Genomic DNA, 18,232 nt, shown 5'->3' on the forward strand with positions numbered 1-18,232 from the left:
AAGATTTATTAATAAAAAAAAATAAGTGGAACAACAACAACAACAAAAAACGGTTTACAACAAGTCCTATTAGCCCTCATTCAAGTAGGAATGGCCCTGGTTCAATCAGTACTCAGCAAGATAACCTCGACAAGGTCACAAGAACGTTTGTGCCTCCTTGTCTATCTTTAATTCAAGGGAATGGATTAGGACTCACCAATCTGGAAACTTTGTCATGGTCAAGACACTTCTGAGAATCTAAGGAAAATAATTCTTTCCCCTCAAAATGCCTCTGCACACAAGCATGCAAAATTGGATGCCATTTTAATGGGCTCAGAACCCCTGAAGCCCATCACTATCCTTTAGGTAAGACCTTCTCAACCAGGTGATCTTCAAAGGCCATTCCAGGTTTCACACTTAATGGCTTAACATTGTAAGGACAACTTTTATAAAGCCACCGATGCAATAAAGGCACCCGAGAGCATGGAACCTTTGTTTTTTGTTTCAATCATTTTTCATTTGGCTATAGATACCTCGTTGGGAGATAATTTCATGAAAGGCATGTCTTTTTCTGTTCTTTAATAATGGTTCCCTAGAACTTAAGAGAATAAAGGAGTCATTCTTATTCATCAGAGCCTGGAGGATGGGCACAGCTCACAGAATGACTGACATATGCTTTCTACCATTTTAGTCTTTGAAGTATTTTAAGCTGGCAGTATTTAAAAATACATGAAAATGGATTTGCTTGAAACTATAGAAATCAGTTCCCTGTATTATTAACTTAAAAAGAATGATTAGTTCTCCCAAATAGACTCTCTGATCAACAGAATGTCTTTCTTTCCAGTTCAATTCAATAAAGACGTACTGAGCACCTCCATGTGCAAGGCTTCCAAGGGTGTGGAAGAGAAAAAGATGAAGACACTCCTTTTGCCCTCAAGGGATTCCCAGAGATGTGCGATTATGATTTGAATTATTGGCATTTTGTCCACATAGTTTTTATAAGTGCTGTATTTAAAAATATAGTAATATGGCAGTGTGTGGCCCAAGTATAATATGGTTTTACAGGCATCTAAATTGCAGGGAGCTCAAGGGAGTCAAAGTTAAACACTCAAGATGGACAGGTCATGAAGACTATACAGTGCAACTATCTTTCTAAAGTGTGAACTTAAACTGGTGAATTGTTTATTTTTTAATACCTCCAGTGAGAGATGAATAAAGCCCTCTCTAGAGTACTCTGATTACCAGATAATTTTTAGAACATTAAGCCCAAATCTGTCTCCTTATCCCTTGGAACCTAGTTCTACCCCTAGAGACAAAATAAAAAGATACATTAAGTGGCCTGGCCCCTACATCGACTCTTGGTTAACCTAAGTCTTATTTCCTTGAACCTTGACTCATATGAAACAGCTCTTAGTCCCTTCACCACTTCTTCTAAACTTGCTCCAAATAGAGCCAGTTTCTCTTTCCAAAAAAGTCTGTTTCTTGTGAATACTATGGAAAGGAAAGAATGACCCATGTCCATCCCAGGCAACAAGTCTCAACATTATCTACGAGACTGTTGTATCTCTAGCTCAGTTTTTTAAAATACCAACCTCTGCAATGTTGAAAAGCACATAATCACTGGGCATATTTTTGCTCTCCCTCTAATTCATGCCTGGCAACTGCTTTCATTTAAAAAAAGTTCCCCTAAAAGAGTGTGAGGAAATGGCCATGTGTAACTTTAAGAATATTAAAATTCTCCCATAAATATAGAGCAACCAGAATAGCAAACTAGACCTACAAACAATATATACATAAAAACTAGAAGACAAAGTATCCCCATGAGCTCCTAAATAAGAGTGCGTGAGGACAAAGCCCTGTGTAGTCTCGCACCTGTGAGAGCGAAGATAGGGAGTGCAGCAGGGCGTCCGAGGGCCCTGAGAATGAAAGAACCCAAAAATTAACATCATGCATTCACTGGAAATGTGACCCAAACCGGAGAGGGGTCTGCAGAATCCAAGTCACTGGGTGAGTACAAGAGGACAGTCTAACAGAAAGCCAAGTGAGGACAAGTCTTAGAGATTTGAGCAACTGGCACGGACCAGAGGAATGGCTTTATTCATTTCCACCATGGAGCCTCTCATTTGCACAGGCATGTTGTTTAACTACTCCTATATTTAAGAATTAACATTTTAAAATCATTCTGGAACAAGGAAGAGTATAAATAAACATAAAAATATTCATTGCAAAAATACTCATTTTGAGCCAAAAGTCAATTAAGTTAATTTACCTTGGTCATTTTCCCCTAAATCATTTTTACTTTACTTTATGTATTTGCATTTAAATTTGAACTGGGTTGCTCCTGTATAATGAATGAGTTGATGAGTAACACCTCCAAATTCTTTCAAGGTGGCATTCCTATATGGTGATGTTTTAAGCTCAGTGCAGGTAACAGTTTACTTTCACAACTCCAAGAAAATTCATTGATGGTGGAGTAATATTTAATATATCAAGGTAGATAAACAGATACTTCACCTCTCCACCTAACGGTGACAGCTACAAAATGCCTCCAGGATGATTTGATTTTGGTACATAAGGAACTATTTCACCAAAACATGGAATTTATGGTTTTATCACTGTTTTTAAGAGTCCAAACCTCCTGCCCCCCACTCCCCCATCATTGCTCTTGTACCCAGATTTCTTTCTCTTCTGCTTCTATCAACTTCTCAGGTAGCTGGCTGGCTCACACTTTCATTCATTTATATGTAGACATTTTTTCCTTTTTACAAACCATACAGCAATTCCTGTATTCAGTATATGAACTCAAAGTCAGCAATTTACAGTCTTTATCAAGTCATTTAAATGCGAGCATAATTTTACTAAAATTAAATAAGATTTCATTAGGAGGACAGAAGAATGTAATGTGAACCCTGAGGAAAAAAAACACCTACTAAGAAGGGTTCCTGATGGCTAACTAGGCTCAAATTTCTGAAAAATAGAGCCTAGCAGTCATTTCTACACAGGGGCCTCTCACACACACTGCTCTTCAGGGAGAAGCCTGCACTGAACTACCTGCCTCTGCAATGAACTGCCTGCCTGCACTGTGTTCCTGCCATCTGAGCCAGCCCTTACAAAGGAGTTCCTAGAATCCTATTTCAACCAATAGGACTGAGGCTTTTCCCACATCCAATCAGAGCAGCTCTATTCTGACCAATCAGGACAGTGCCTTTTGGACCAATCAAACTGCAAAGAGTTGAAGTCCTCATTTGCATGAGAACAGACCAATCAGGGACCATTGGCAGGAACTTCTGTCCATACAAGCCAGCTCTCCTCTGGCTCTGGAGTGCACTTTCCATCAAAGACTGTTTCAACTGACTGAGCTGAAACACCAAAGATGTCTTGTGGAAGCAAATGGGAGCAGACCAGGGCAGGCCAGAGCAGACTGGCAAGGAGCAGAGCAGACTGTGGAGGAGTAGAGCAGAACAGAAGAGGGGCCTGGTCCCAGGGCTGCCTCACAGCCCTGTGGTAACACAATTGAGCCGCTATTATACATCTGTGCTGTTTTCACAGCCTAGCTGTTTCACAATTGAGCTGTAAAGTTTCCTTCTTCACCACACCCCAAAATGGGGATTCCAGTTGTCACTGAATTGGTGCGAATGCCATCAATTGACAGTAAGCATAGCTTCTAAACAGTTACCAGTTGTCTTGGAAGAATGGGAATCCTACAGACGGAGGAACTATGACCAGATCAAAAAATATTCACCTTTGTATACAGTTTAATCAGGATCCATTTTCTCTGACCAGTCAAAGAAAGTCACTGAGTGCTCCTACCAACCTCAAAGCAGAATGAAAAATATAATATGTATATAGAGAAAATAACCTAGTCCTCAAGCTATGTCTAATCTAGCTGAGGAGCCAGAGTAAAGCATCTGTGATACACAAAGAACGCAAAACTGCAGTGGAGCAGATTATTGAGCGCCCCTATTTGTTTCACCAAAAGAAAGGGGGAAAAGGACTCGATACTTTTTAAAAAACTGCATTCAGCGGAACAAAACTGCCTTAGGGACTGCAACCTGGGGTGGGAAGAAAAGCAAGTAAAATAGGATAATCCCTCCACACCCACCAATCAGACAGTTATTGCTTTATCTTTTTATAAATTAGGGCCTCACAGGGTTTTGTTAAAAAACAAAACAACTTCAGAGTTAACCAAAAACTCAAGTTTAAAAATCACTAAACTAAAAGATCTCTAAGGTCCTTTCCAGTTCTCAATGCTCCACAATTTTAGGATCTCTCAAACAATCAACTCCGACTTGTCACTGAGATCACCAGGTTTGAGGCAGACTCCACTCATTGTTCAACATTCCACTCATTGTTCTTATGGTGTCTACCTTAGGATGATGTTACGGATTCGGAGAAACACTAGCAAGCAGGCAATCAGGTGATATGACTTCAAGTGACTCTCAGAGAGAATCAACAGAGTAAGATATTCACTTTTGAAAGTACTTAGAGAAAAAAAAATGTGGTCAATTGGCAAAATAATTGAGGACCTGGAGGATGCTGGCTACCACTGTAGATGATTATTCTCAAACTATTTAGCAGTACTGCATCAATAGCAGTTCATCTTAAAACAAAACTATTTAGCTTTGGACATCACATGGGAAATGAATTGCACAGTAATACCTTTAATTATTGGATTAAATCCCACTGTTCAATATAATAATTAAATGCCAACATTGATTTTTTAAAAAACACACTGATTATGATGAAATGAATACCTGAGAGTATCGGAACTTATTACAATATATGCTACCATCAAAACAGATAAGTGGAAGCCTGGAAAGAATTCTTCCAAAAGGCTGAACACAGCTAATTACATTACCTGACCCCAGCCTGGGTAGTCATTTTCCTTTACTGTAATTTCCCTGCAGCGCAACCAGTACCAATCATAACAAAAAAAAATCAAGTGAGCTTTGGAGCTCTCTGATCTGGTAAAAATTCCTCCCACAGGGAAAACAAAAATACTTATTAGTGAGTCAGCATATATATCTGACATATTCCTCTATTGAGTTCATCAAATGAAAAAATACTATCATTTGGGTCAAATATGAAATTTATATTGATTCCGTTCATCAATGCCTTCAGTTCTCTGCAGCATAAGCTTGAGTCACGGGTCATAGTGTGTACACATGGCCTCCGGGAATCTGCCTGTAGAGCTGCTGCTGTGTATCTTTTTGGACAAGCACCTGCACATGGCTGCAAACAGACAGGTGCATTTGAAGAATGGACTTGCCTTCACTCAATATGCAGAGACAGAGTCTAGCATTACTAAGTGCCCCCCCACCCTACCACTGTGCCTGTGCATGCGCGCACGCGCGCGCACACACATACACACACACACAGTTAATCAAGATAATAGCAAAACTGACAACAAAAACAAAACCCAAAGGACACAAAACAATTTATGGGTGTCCCAATTTAGCTACAAGGTAATATGTTTCGCAGAAACTTCTCAGAATTAGGAAAACTTGAGCACCAATGACTTTTAAAGGAAGAGGTATACAGGATGACTGTATTCCCAGAAGCATCGTTACCTGACAGACATCAGAACGGATGCCAGTTTTCCAGAATCCTTGGCTACTGAGCTCCACTGTTACTTCTCGCCTCATTGTATTCTTCTGTCGTATTTTTTGGAGCGCTTCCTAGAAGAGAACTCATTATGATGAGTCACCTGATGGTTGCAGAGCAATTTTAAGCCAAACATCAAGCATTAGAAAATAAGCTAGATTCATTCAATATCACCCTTACATTCAGGCACTCAAACCTCTTCATGCCAAATTACAGTAATTTACTTGAAATGATGGCCAGAATGCTCAAAGCCTTGGGTAACTAGATAAGAAAAAGATCTAAGCCAAATCTACCATTCTGGCAAGTTCAAATTAAAAATGACCTTTACTGATTTTTTAAAAAGTAGTGTTTGGGTTTTGAAATCAGCATGTAAAAATTATAATTATATCAAGCCTATGTCAAGCTTTACATCTAAGAAATACAATCAATAAATTAACCTGCAACCCACGTAATTCTAAAAGTCGCTTTCAAATTTGCCATCCCATTATAACAACTCTTATTGGGAGGACACATTTTATTTTAAAAAATACAATAATCTAAAACTTCTGCAAGACATAGTCAGGAACTCTTTCCTTTAACTGCACTTCAAATAATTAATCATAAAAATAATTTTATATTTGTATACTTACTCAGTAACAACCTCATAGGAATTCATAATACAAAGGAACCACCACCACCACCTCCACCCGATTAGAGGAAAGCTCAATGGACGATTTCAGAAGTCCACACAACCACCTTTTTCCCTGGGGCACCAACAGCGGGACAGCTCAGTCAGCCTCTCTCAGCCCTGCTTCCCTCCTCTTTACCGAAGCTGACTGGCTCAAGTCACAGTAAGTGACGACGCCAGAATTCAAACACCTTTCCCAGCCTCAGAGCCTTGCTCTTACACCACCAAGCAGAATAAACCTCACTGAGACAAAATCTATTTTGATACCAAATTCATTTACTCTTAAAATTATAACTAAAACATAAGTGTTCCTGGAATATAAAGATAATATGACCCATTAGTAAAGACATGTGGAATGTAGAGCATAAAACCTTACAAAATAAGTTCACCCACTAAACTGACAGACATATGGAAGACAATCTTTTACAACCTTAACACCAAGAAATTTGCATAAGATCCAAAGTTAGATGATGTGCAGTCTAATTATGATAAAAAGCTGATCCAGCCAGTTTTTTATTTTAGTTTCTATAAAAGATACATTTATTCCCAATGGTAGCAATCCTTTAGTTAAGAAACTATCCTCCTTTATAAAAAAAGAAAAAAGTATCCTTTTTAGGAGGAAAAATGGTTCCTTAGATACTAATAAGATGAAAAAAAATCAGCCTACTAATGTGGGGAGGGGAGTAAACTATGACTTTTTAAAAGTCTTTTCCCATCTTATTCAAAAGTGTAGTGCCATGCGACAACCTTGAAATCAACCTGAAGCGCATCATCAATCACAGAAGAACAGAGCTCAATACCCACCTCCCTCTGGGCCAGTTTCTGTTTGTCCGTTTGTTTGACTTTGGGACTATTTGCTAGGAGGTGGCGAAGTTTCACATAACTCTTCCACAGTTTCTGGTACCTAAGGAAAAGGACAGACAGACATCTTAAACAAAGAGCAGGCCAATCTGAAGCACAATAAAGCCAGTTGTCTCAATAGCCCTGTTCAATTATAAACAGCATTCTTTTTTTATACCATAATGGCAGCAAACCTTCATTCTAAGGAAGGATATGGTTTGGGGGGTTGAAGGTCAGGATGACCAAGAGCTATCTGGAACCTAGTTATTAAGCTGATTATTGCTTATTTTGGTTGAAAAATGAGGTGTCACTACATGGGTGAATCTATCTGGAAAGAATTCCAAAGGAGATATACAAAACCAATAGAAACATATGCTGTTTCTCATTGTTACCTCTTTGAAAATGACAAATTTTATTTAAACATGTATTTTTTGATGTTTGCTGAGAGAAAGACCCCTCAATAAGGATACTGTCAGTCTCTGAACGGCCTAGACTGAAAGTAAAATTTGGAGAGTATTAGAAAGAAAGCCACATCCGTGCCAATACCCTCGCTACATAGCTGTCTGTATCCATTTCTCCAGTGGGGAGGGGGAAAGATGAATGTGTACACTCATCTGTATATACCAGGACAAGAATAAGCACGTTTGTAGCCAAATATGTGGTAACCTAGATGGGCCTGAAGGATGCTGTTAAAGTGCCCTGGGAATGAAGGGGAGTTTTTTATCAATTCACACTCCTGCCACCTGAGTCCACGAGAGCCTAATCACATTCTACTAACATTTTTCTGACAAGAAGGGACTTTCAAAGGGTTTTCTGTCATCTTGAAGCTGGTTCTGTCATTGAAACTGCTCCTTTCTCGGCCTCAGCTGGGTCTCTTTTTGATAACAGTTTCTTAGAGAATGGTGGAAAGAAAGAAGTACTTACACAGTGCCTGGTTCACTGCTTCATACTTTTATCCAAAGGGGGGGAAAAAAGAATAAAACCCTTTAGCCTCTTCTAAGATATTAGCCAGAATTGTATTTATGAATTGAAAAGCCCAAATGCCCTTTTCTCTCATTATGAATCCTTTAAAAAAACTTTTAACTCAGGAAACTATTCGTTTGTTTAACAAGGTAGGAAATTCAAACATTCCTGAAGAAAATAATGGTAATATTTCCAATCCCACACATGTTCATCTTCTCCCAGAAAAACCCAAATGTGGAAAATAACATCAATTCTGAAAGTCAGAAGCCACAGCTTCTCCTTCTAACACGACCCTTAGCTTTGCATGGGGTCTTGAGCTCTTATTAAGGTGCTCCAAAAAAATAGAATCTGTATGAATTCAGCAGTGCTAGGAACCAATATGATGCTATTTTCCTCTAGAGGGCACTGAAAAAATAGTAACAATAAGTATTATAAGGATGAATAAATGAAAAGTTCCTTAAAGGTTAAAAACATACAGGACTCTTGCTGACCAAGATTGCAAAGGATAATCTATTGAATAATAATGTCCTGTAAGCTACCAAAATTTGTTTCATTTGGTGACCTAAATTTGAAAACATGGCTCATTTTAGTTCTTAATTTTCAAAAAGGAAAACATCCGCTAAAAGGTATTCCTCTGCTAATGAAGCTGTGAGTAGAAGGCGAAATTGGCTAAGACAAACACCGAGAAATATCTTACTGTGGGTCTCCTGCATAACTCAACTGTGCAGGGCGTATCCCAAAGTGAACGATTATTGGAAAAGTAATCACATCGGGGTTGAACTGTTCACGATCCAGTTGATCGATGCGGACAGAGCTTGGTTTCTACAGAGAAAAATCAAAGCCATTTATTCCCATAAGAAGTCTGTAAGTATTGACTTTAACCTAAGTAGGAAAGAAATTAATCGAATTTTTTTTCTAGGAAAGCCTCATCCCCAAAGGGAAAATGTCACTTGAACCCTTTAGTCATAGCAGCTATACTATATAAAAACTATAATGTCATCCCTGTAAATGAGTCCGTGCCATTTGGCATAATGAACAATGATCTTGTCCTTTTTTGCAGTCCACATGGAAACCTTTAAAAATTAAACTTTTAAAAGGACACCTAGTCAGATATAACTTTTCCTTAACCTCTCCAAAGGCACCGGGGAAGTATTCCACATCACGAGGAAGAGATGTGCTGGCTTATTCTGTTTTAAGTTCACATTTCAAATGAATAGCTTACTTCTACTCAGAATGCACAGACAGATGCCTCTATATACATTTTTCCCATTAGTTCTCTCTGTACCTTATTGTATTCCTTTAATTCCACATCTTTAAATTAGAAGGTATGGTAGTACAAAAGCGAAATGGTTAAGTTCCTCTTATTATGTCCATGTAGGCCATTTTTAATTTTAATAGAGAGCCTCATATTTTTTATGCAAGTCTAATAAAAATAAAGTGAACAGCTAATTCCTTCTTGAGTTGCTAAAATATGAGGAACCATTTATAAAATACCTTTCATCCTGAAAGCTTAAGTTTGTGAAAAGAAGGTAAAATCATGGAGAGAATGTTTTAGCAACCCTCTTGCTTATGCCCAATTCTCTGGCAGGCCTCTATCATTACAAACTAAACTCTTACTAGGGGATTGTGGAGTCTTTGGCTCAGCTGCTTTAAACCAAAGGCTACAGAACTGATCCACATGGAGGCCAATGAGCTTCATCCTGTCGCCCAGCAATGACCAACAACTAGAGTCTGGTTGGTGGTCTGAACTGTCCAGGGCTGAGGGGTTTCAACGCTAAAAGCGGACAGCCCCCAACAACTGGGACAAGCCTGTTATCCTACCCACAGCTGTAGCCCCAGGCAGCCATCTGACAAATCCAAGTAGGGGACAATGGGAATAGGTTGGTGTAAATCCATCCACATTAGTTTAAAAACAACTTACACTTAGGTTTTTAAGGAATATTTAAATGTGATTTAACAATCAAAATTTCACTAGTATCTTAAAAAGTTAGCCTCTGCTCTCAAAATTCATAACTAGAGATTTTGGTCACAGGTAACCTAGTATAAAATTATGTAAGTGCTTATCAACAGTAGCAACATTTTTTTTAAATTTATCTTTATTGTTGAAAGTATTACAGATGGTGCAACATATTATTTAGGCCTAAGAATTGGTTCCAATAGTATTTTGTGTATCAAAGCACCAAGAAAACTGCACAACTGAAAGGTGCTAGTGAGTTATTCGTGTTCCCAGGATTTTAAACACCATGCTATGGAATCAACAAGGAGATACTGACTTAGAATATCTATAGTATCTCTAAATTTATACGTGTGGGGAGGTGAAGGAAATCAGTTTTAGAATTTGGCCACACTCTACAACAGCTATCCTACCATCTTTGTAGAAACATAAGAAAAAAACATTCTCACTAATGACCAAAGTATTCTCTGGTAGAAGCAAAGTGCCCAAAGAGGGAGACTGAGTCTTTTAAATTCCGCAACAATAAAGTACTTAATGTGACCATAATGGCTTGAAAATTTAATAAATTCCCCAATATTCTTACCATTGGGTGATCTTTCAAAGCAAGTATGAAATGTACACTCGACCCTATTCTCAAAACAATATAATGGAAGATGTTTGAATCATACTGAGTTTCCAGAATATGTTCCTCCTCTAAACATATTTTTAGGTAAATATTAAAAAAGAATTAACTTCAACATGTCCCAAAGCCTGGCTTCCAAACTTACTTTTTCGTATTTCCACCTACTTTCCAACATAAACCTTTCATCCTGGTTTCTTCATTATCTTCAAACTGGCCAAACACCATGCCAAGTATGTGCATTTAAACATGCCAATAATTTATACAATTTCTCAATTCCTTAAAGACCTTCCTGTGGTGTTTATGAAGTATCCCGGCAGCCCAGCCAAGTGATCTCACCTAAAACTACGGGCTTTCCTACTGACTGGCCCATTGATTCAAGGGTTCATCACAGACTCCTTTTACATGGATATGCTGTGAGACTGCACCTGGACAAGTGTCATACACATCTATATACTTCACTAGCATCTGGCTCATATGGTTGTCCCTCAACAGTAAGTTGAATGACGACCCTGGTCATGGAGTAAATGTCCTCCATGCCATCAGCTCAGTAACAAGCAACGAATGAATCTGAAGTCCCTGGGATTTTGTTTTTTTAAACTACAGATCCTTGAGTGCCTGGAGCATATAGAGTCAATCATGGCATTCTTATATTTTCAAAAGCTCTCCAACTGATTCTAGGACATCAGGAAATGTTAGCCAGGACATGGAAGGAAGCTCCAGGGAGAAAGTGTTCCCAAAGTGTCCACTGTAAATCATGGGATGCTTGGAGTGGACTCACCAAGATGAAAAGATCATGTCTGCCACCACCATCACTTGAACCTAACTTCTGACCCAGCTATAAACCTGACAGAAGAAATGTAAATTTCTGCAGCTGTTTAAAGGAGAAAAATCAAATTCACAATCACACTCTCATAGTGCTATGACTTGTATATTTCTTTTAAAGTTACTTTAACAATGATTTATGTGGCTTAACAATATAACAGTAAAAACTGTATGACTTTTTAATTTTAAATAAATGTTATGTTGAAAAACATTTTTATTAAACACTTTCATTTTTCGAGATCTGTTTAAAATAACTGGCATTAGCTGGAGTGTTTGGTTTGCAAATAACCACATTTTGTTTGTGCAGATGTTGCTGTCATGCTACAGAAAGTTGATCCAGAGTTTTTATTTTTATGAATCATGACTATTGAACAAATTTGGCAGCCTTTTTAAAACAACAGCTTTGTTTAAATAGATTACTTTGTTTCTTTACATGGAAATATTGTAATTCTCCCTTTCTGGAAAAACTTATTCTGATAAGATGCCAATATATATTTTATGAAATAACATATTTTGAAGAAAAAATAATTTTAATTGATATAATATATAAAACAGCATTTTCTTTATAAGATAAATCTAGTTATCTTTTAATTCTCTCTTTTAAATTTCACGTGTTTATTTCAACAACTAACATTAGAAGCTAATTTTAAAACAAAATAATAAGAAACAAAAGAAGTGGGAAATATTTGTAATAATTATGGCAAAAGAGCAATAAAAGGATCAATAAAAAAGGACAAATACCACAACAGAAAATTTGACAAAGGATATTGATAGGCCATTATCAAAAGGCCAATAAACATTTAAAATATCGATTTTTGTTAGAAACTAAAATAAACACAAAACTGAACTAATATTTTTCCCTATCAACTGACAAAGTTTGTTTGTTAAAATAGTAGAATACTTTCAACAATAAAGATTTTTTTTTAATTTTTAAACAGTATAACCAATATGAAATGGGTACCCTCATATCTTCCTAGTCAGAGCACACATTTTACAACCCTTCTGGAAGGTATTTGCCCTATGTATCAAAAGACTTAACATGTGTATACAGCCAGACTACTTCTTCCTAAGGAGTTAAATGGGTAAATATTCAAAGACACATACATATACATATATATATGTACACACATATACAAATTCAATATAGCATTATTTGTTTTAGCAAAAGTCCGGAAGCAACCTGGGTACCCAACAATAAGGAGTTAATTTTACAACTTAGGGGTCTTTTTTTTTTTTTTAACACTCCTAAAGAAATTTATGAGGAGGACCAAGATGGCGGCATAGGTAAACACCGCAGACTGCTGCCGCAAACAACCACTTCAAAAATACAACTAAAAGACAGAACGGACATCACCCAGAACCACAGGAAAGCTGGCTGAGGAGAGACTCTTCAACTAGAAGGAAAAATAACAGCACACCGAGGCTCAGAGGAGGCGCAGTGTGGAAAATACTCAGGTGCGGAGGTGCGCGCGCAAAGCGGGCTGGTGGCTGAGAGCGCGGTTGTCGTTTTCGGTCAGGGGGGAGTCTCAGACTCTGAGCTCCAGATACGGGCGAATCGCTGGGGACTCGGACCCAAACGGGAGAAGCGGGAGTGTCTGGCATCAGTTGGAAGGCAGCTTTCCCTCCGAGGTTTGCAGCGGTTCCGGGGGTTCTGAGAAGCAGAGCCTCTGGGAACAGGACTGAGGGCACCATAACAGCCATTTGCCTCAGGCAAAGGCTAGATTAGCACCTCCCCAGAGGACAGAAGTTTTCCCACAGCTGATTCTCACAGCCAGACAGCCAGTTGGTCAAATCCCTCCAGTATTAACTACAACAATCAAGGCTCAACGAGAACAAGACTGCGCACAAAGACCACTAGGGGGTGCACCAAGAAAGCATAAAAAATGCGGAGACAAAAAAACATGACAGAAATGGAGGATATAGAGCTAAAAAACGCAATTTTGAGGGCTTGCAATAAACTTTTGGAGAGCTTCACGAAAACTAATGAGACCCTCGATGCTATGATAAAGAAACTAGAAATTAAGCATACACGCTCTGAAATAAAGAATATTACACCCAATAGCAGACCAGAGGAGCGCAAGAATCAAGCCAAAGATTTGAAATGCGAAGAAGCAAAAAACACCCAACCGGAAAAGCAAAATGAAAAAAGAATCCGAAAATACGAAGATAGTGTAAGGAGCCTCTGGGACAGCTTCAAGCGTACAAACATCAGAATAATTGGGGTGCCAGAAGATGAGAGACAGCAAGATATTGAAAACCTATTTGAAGAAATAATGGCAGAAAACTTCCCCCACCTGGTGAAAGAAATGGACTTACAGGTCCAAGAAGCGCAGAGAACCCCAAACAAAAGGAATCCAAAGAGGACCACACCAAGACACATCATAATTAAAATGCCAAGAGCAAAAGACAAAGAGAGAATCTTAAAAGCAGCAAGAGAAAGAGACTCAATTACCTACAAGGGAATACCCATACGACTGTCAGCTGATTTCTCAACAGAAACTTTGCAGGCCAGAAGGGAATGGCAAGAAATATTCAAAGTGATGAATACCAAGAACCTACAACCAAGAATACTTTATCCAGCAAAGCTATCATTCAGAATTGAAGGTCAGATAAAGAGCTTCACAGATAAGGAAAAGCTAAAGGAGTTCATCACCACTAAACCAGTATTATACGAAATGCTGAAAGGTATCCTTTAAGAAGAGGAAGAAGAAAAAGGTAAAGATACAAATTGTGAACAACAAACATGCATCTATCAACAAGTGAATCTAAGAATCAAGTGAATAAATAATCTGATTTACAGAATGAACTGGTAATTATAATGAACCAGGGACATAGAAAGGGAATGGACTGACTATTCTTGGCGGGGAAAGGGGAATGGGAGATGCGGGAAGAAACTGGACAAAAATCGTGCACCTATGGATGAGGACAGTGGGTGGGAAGTGAGGGCGGAGGGTGGGACGGGAACTGGGAGGAGGGGAGTTATGGGGGAAAAAAAAAGAGGAACAAATGTAATCTGAACAATAAAGATTTAATAAAAAAAAAAGAAATTTATGACTATGAAAAAAATGATATTTTGTGGTTGTTTCTGGAGGATAAGGAGGTCTAAATATTTAATAATACTATTTAATAGAATGATGCCAATTTTGTTTCAAAACAATATGAAATATATCCTAGAGACCAGAAAACTGAATACTATCATCTCTGTAGAATGGAATCATGGGTAATTTTTATTGCCTTCTTTGGGCTGCTTTTTGATTTTCCTAATTTTTCTATAGTGAAGATATATTACTTTTATGCCTAAAAAAAAAAAATCAGAACTAAACATACCAAAGAACTTTAAAAGTCTCCATAAGGAGCAGAATAAATTTACCAATAAGATGAACTTACTACCAAATGCACCTATATTATAATATTTTTCGTATCTACTAAATAGTTAAAATTACTCAAGGATGAGAGGGAATGAGTACATAAAGCTTTGAAAATGTCACTGTTTTTCTGAAACATTCACACCCGGAAGGAAGGTGGCTGGGTCTGAGTGTGTGAGCACCAGAACCTACCGTGCCGGGGTTGGTGACAATCATGCCTTTGCACTCTTCCGCATATTTCTGCCACTCGAGCTCTTCCCACTGAAGCATGTTGGCGATCTCCTCCTCCGGGACCAGCGCTTTGCTGCACCGTAACAAGTAAAGGAGAATCTGGTGCATAGACAGCACTTCCTTCCCTCCATCTGGGGTGGGATAGAGAGAAAGGGGAAAATGAGGCTACTCAATGCACAGCTAGTCATCAGCCAAATAAGGAAAAACAAGACAACAGAGACAAAAGAGCATTCATAAAAAGGTAATTTAGAATTTACATTGTTTAACCAGGTGCCAAATAATCTGAAAGCCATTTGTTTCATTGATAAACAGTGCTCATAAACCATCTCATTTACTAAAATGGTAAGAGCAACATTCTAAATGATAAAAGGCTCCATTTGTACGGTGTGAATACAGAAAAAGGTGTCTATCTAAATAAATTTAAAACCATCGAGCATGAAGAACCACAGCTTACAATATACAGAACTTAAATATTTTATCATTCTTTCTAGGTAACAGATGAAAGCTCTTTAGCAGTGATGTTATTATCTTAAGAATATTCTAAGCTTTTGAGATATTTATGGATGTTTTCAGCTTACTGTGTGATGGTCTAATTTTTTGGTGCTAATGTGCTACACCTGCCGTGATGAATAGTCCTAAAGAGCCTGTACTAATATCATGAAGATCATTATGGAGTTAGTACATGGAAAAATAGCAAGTATTCTGAGGCTTATAAGCACATATTACTAAGTACAGAAGGTAAAAACAACAAAGGACATAATTAAAGTGCTCTGGAAAAAGCCAATTAATCTGGTACTTGATGAACCAAAGATTCATTTAATGTGAGCATTAATTTCCGGTGCTCAGGTTTCTGGCTTCTCTTTGGACTTGGCTTCTTGACCAGTATGTGTAACTACCTTATACCCCTTTTCTTGACTTAGGCCTACCCAAAGAAAGGACAAGAGCCCTGAGGATTTAGAGGACAATGAGTACCCTCCCCAGGTCAAAAAATATTCTAGGAGCCCCAGTATGAGGCCAACACTTCATGGAGAATGAGGAAACCAAGATGGTGGGGATAGGTGGGCACAAATGAGAGTGTCCTATTTGTGCTAGAGGAGTTAGATACCCAAGGAACTGGGGCTACCAGAAAATGCAAAAGGATAAAAGATTTTCATACACGTTGCTATGGGCTAAAGCTTGGACAGGCCTACACATCTGAGAAAGAAGAAAATAAATATCAAGATTTCTCTCTGGTGTGTATGAGGTTTTTTAACCCCAGATGCTATTCTGAAACTAGATGACATTGCTGCTACAGAGCTACTATATATAGGCATCCTGCATTCATTCATTCATTAACCTAAATATTTGTCTATTCATCCAACAAATCGTTACTGAGCACCTACTATGAAACAGGCACTCTTCTAGACACTGGAAACAGAGTCTCTATGTCACTTTTATTTGACACACCAAGGGTATTTCCCAATTTAGGAGAATATTCACAAGATAAAGAAAGGTCACAACGTGCTCACCAGAATGCTTCTACCTAGCCTGGGCGCAAAGCTGCCAATAAGCCCTAGCCGGTTTGGATCAGTGGATAGTGTCGGCCCACAGACTGAAGGGTCCTGAGTTCCATTTTGATCAAGGGCATGTACTTCGATTGCAAGCTGGATCCCCGGCCCTGGTCGGGGTACGTGTGGGAGGCAACCAATTGATGTATCTCATCCATGTTTCTCTCTCTGTGTCTCTTCCCATCCCTTCCACTGTCTCTAAAAGTCAATGGAAAAATATTCTTGGGTGAGGATTAACACACACACACACACACACAAAGCTGCCAACGAGGCAGGAGACTTTTACAGCAGCATAGAAACTAGAAATACTTTTCTTAAAAAAATAAAAAAAGTCAGGTGCAAAGTCGGTCATGCTGAAGGTGAAAGTGTAAATCCATGTTGAAATCTGCTAAATATTTAAAACAGCACCTAAAACCTAAAAAGACAGAGATTTACCACTGTGAAAAAATGTAGAAACCCAGAGCAGATAACCTAAGGAGGGGGACAGAGGCACTGCTCCAGGGGCAATAATGAGGTGCAGTCCTTATGGAAATACGAGAGAAGGTAGACAAGAGAATCCTGCCAGAGCCCGTGCAAGGGCTGTATTCTCATACCCAGCCCAGCAAAAAAGACCCTCATAAATATTTGAAAAGTGACTTTCTGAAGCAGATAAATAACATGGCCACTTGCTCACAGACTGCCATGAATTTACTAATGTTAATGAATTGGCTCTTTTGGTTTGTCTGCTTTGCTACATGTTTATGTTGGGGATTTATGGAACGGTGTCACTGAGGGCTAAGAAGCCATTTTTATCTCGCTGGCTGAGATAAATAGGACACGATACAAATGAGAAGTGAGAGTGGGTATGCTAAGGTTAGCAGGCGCTGTGCCAGCACTGGGGCTGGAGCCGTGACAACGGGTCATTATTCGAAAAGAACTGGAGTTTGTGTTTCAGGGAATGAATCTGGACAGTCATTAATGAACTGACAGACTTTATAACTGTTTCTTAGAGACCCAATACTCTCCATTTATGTTGTCTGATTATTTATAACGTTATTTGCGGGGGAGGGCAATTTGTTAGGGAATTTGTGTTAAGAATATGGCTGGTTACACAAGTGCTTCTCAACAGTCTAACACTCAATTTTAACAAACACAAACACGCCTTCCTCCTTCCCTACACTAGGAATAACTATACAGCTGCATTACTATGTCCCCTGTGTATTCCTGCTAAGATGCCTTTAAATAATCTTGTCTAAAAATCTGTATTAACAGGTATTTTCTAAGCTTTCCAAATACAAAGTTATCCCATATAATAAAAGGCTAATATGCAAACTGTCCCCTCAACCAGGAGTTCAATTGGGAGTTGGGCCAGGGGCAGGGGCCAGCCGGCCAACTGCTTGCGGCCCCTCCCCTGGCCACCACCATCCCCAATTGGCCCCTCCCACCCCAATTGGGGGCGGGCCAGCTGGCCAACTGCCCAAGGACCCTCCCCCCAGCTGGCCCAGCCCAACTGGGGTGGGCCAGCCGGACCCCAACCGTGCACGAATTCGTGCACCGGGCCTCTAGTACTATGATATTATCTCAATTGATTTTTTTAAAATTAAATCTTTATTGTTCAGATTATTACAGTTGTTCCTCTTTTTCCCCCCCATAGCTCCC

General features: G+C 38.8%; 1 protein-coding gene across 2 annotated transcripts in view; it reads right to left on the reverse strand.

Annotated features, from left to right (window-relative positions):
• Positions 1-18,232, reverse strand: part of DROSHA (drosha, ribonuclease type III) — a 111,488-nt gene that overhangs the window by 46,534 nt on the left and 46,722 nt on the right. For both annotated transcript variants that reach the window (XM_005858113.2, XM_014548481.1), the window contains exons 13-16: positions 15,009-15,178; positions 8,751-8,875; positions 7,055-7,154; positions 5,550-5,657 (exon numbers count right to left, since the gene is read on the reverse strand). In XM_005858113.2, the coding sequence (XP_005858175.2) occupies positions 5,550-5,657; positions 7,055-7,154; positions 8,751-8,875; positions 15,009-15,178 (503 nt within the window). The remainder of the gene's footprint in view (positions 1-5,549; positions 5,658-7,054; positions 7,155-8,750; positions 8,876-15,008; positions 15,179-18,232) is intronic.

This window comes from Myotis brandtii, unplaced genomic scaffold (assembly GCF_000412655.1).
Source record: "Myotis brandtii unplaced genomic scaffold, ASM41265v1 scaffold115, whole genome shotgun sequence".
Classification (NCBI taxonomy): domain Eukaryota; kingdom Metazoa; phylum Chordata; class Mammalia; order Chiroptera; family Vespertilionidae; genus Myotis; species Myotis brandtii.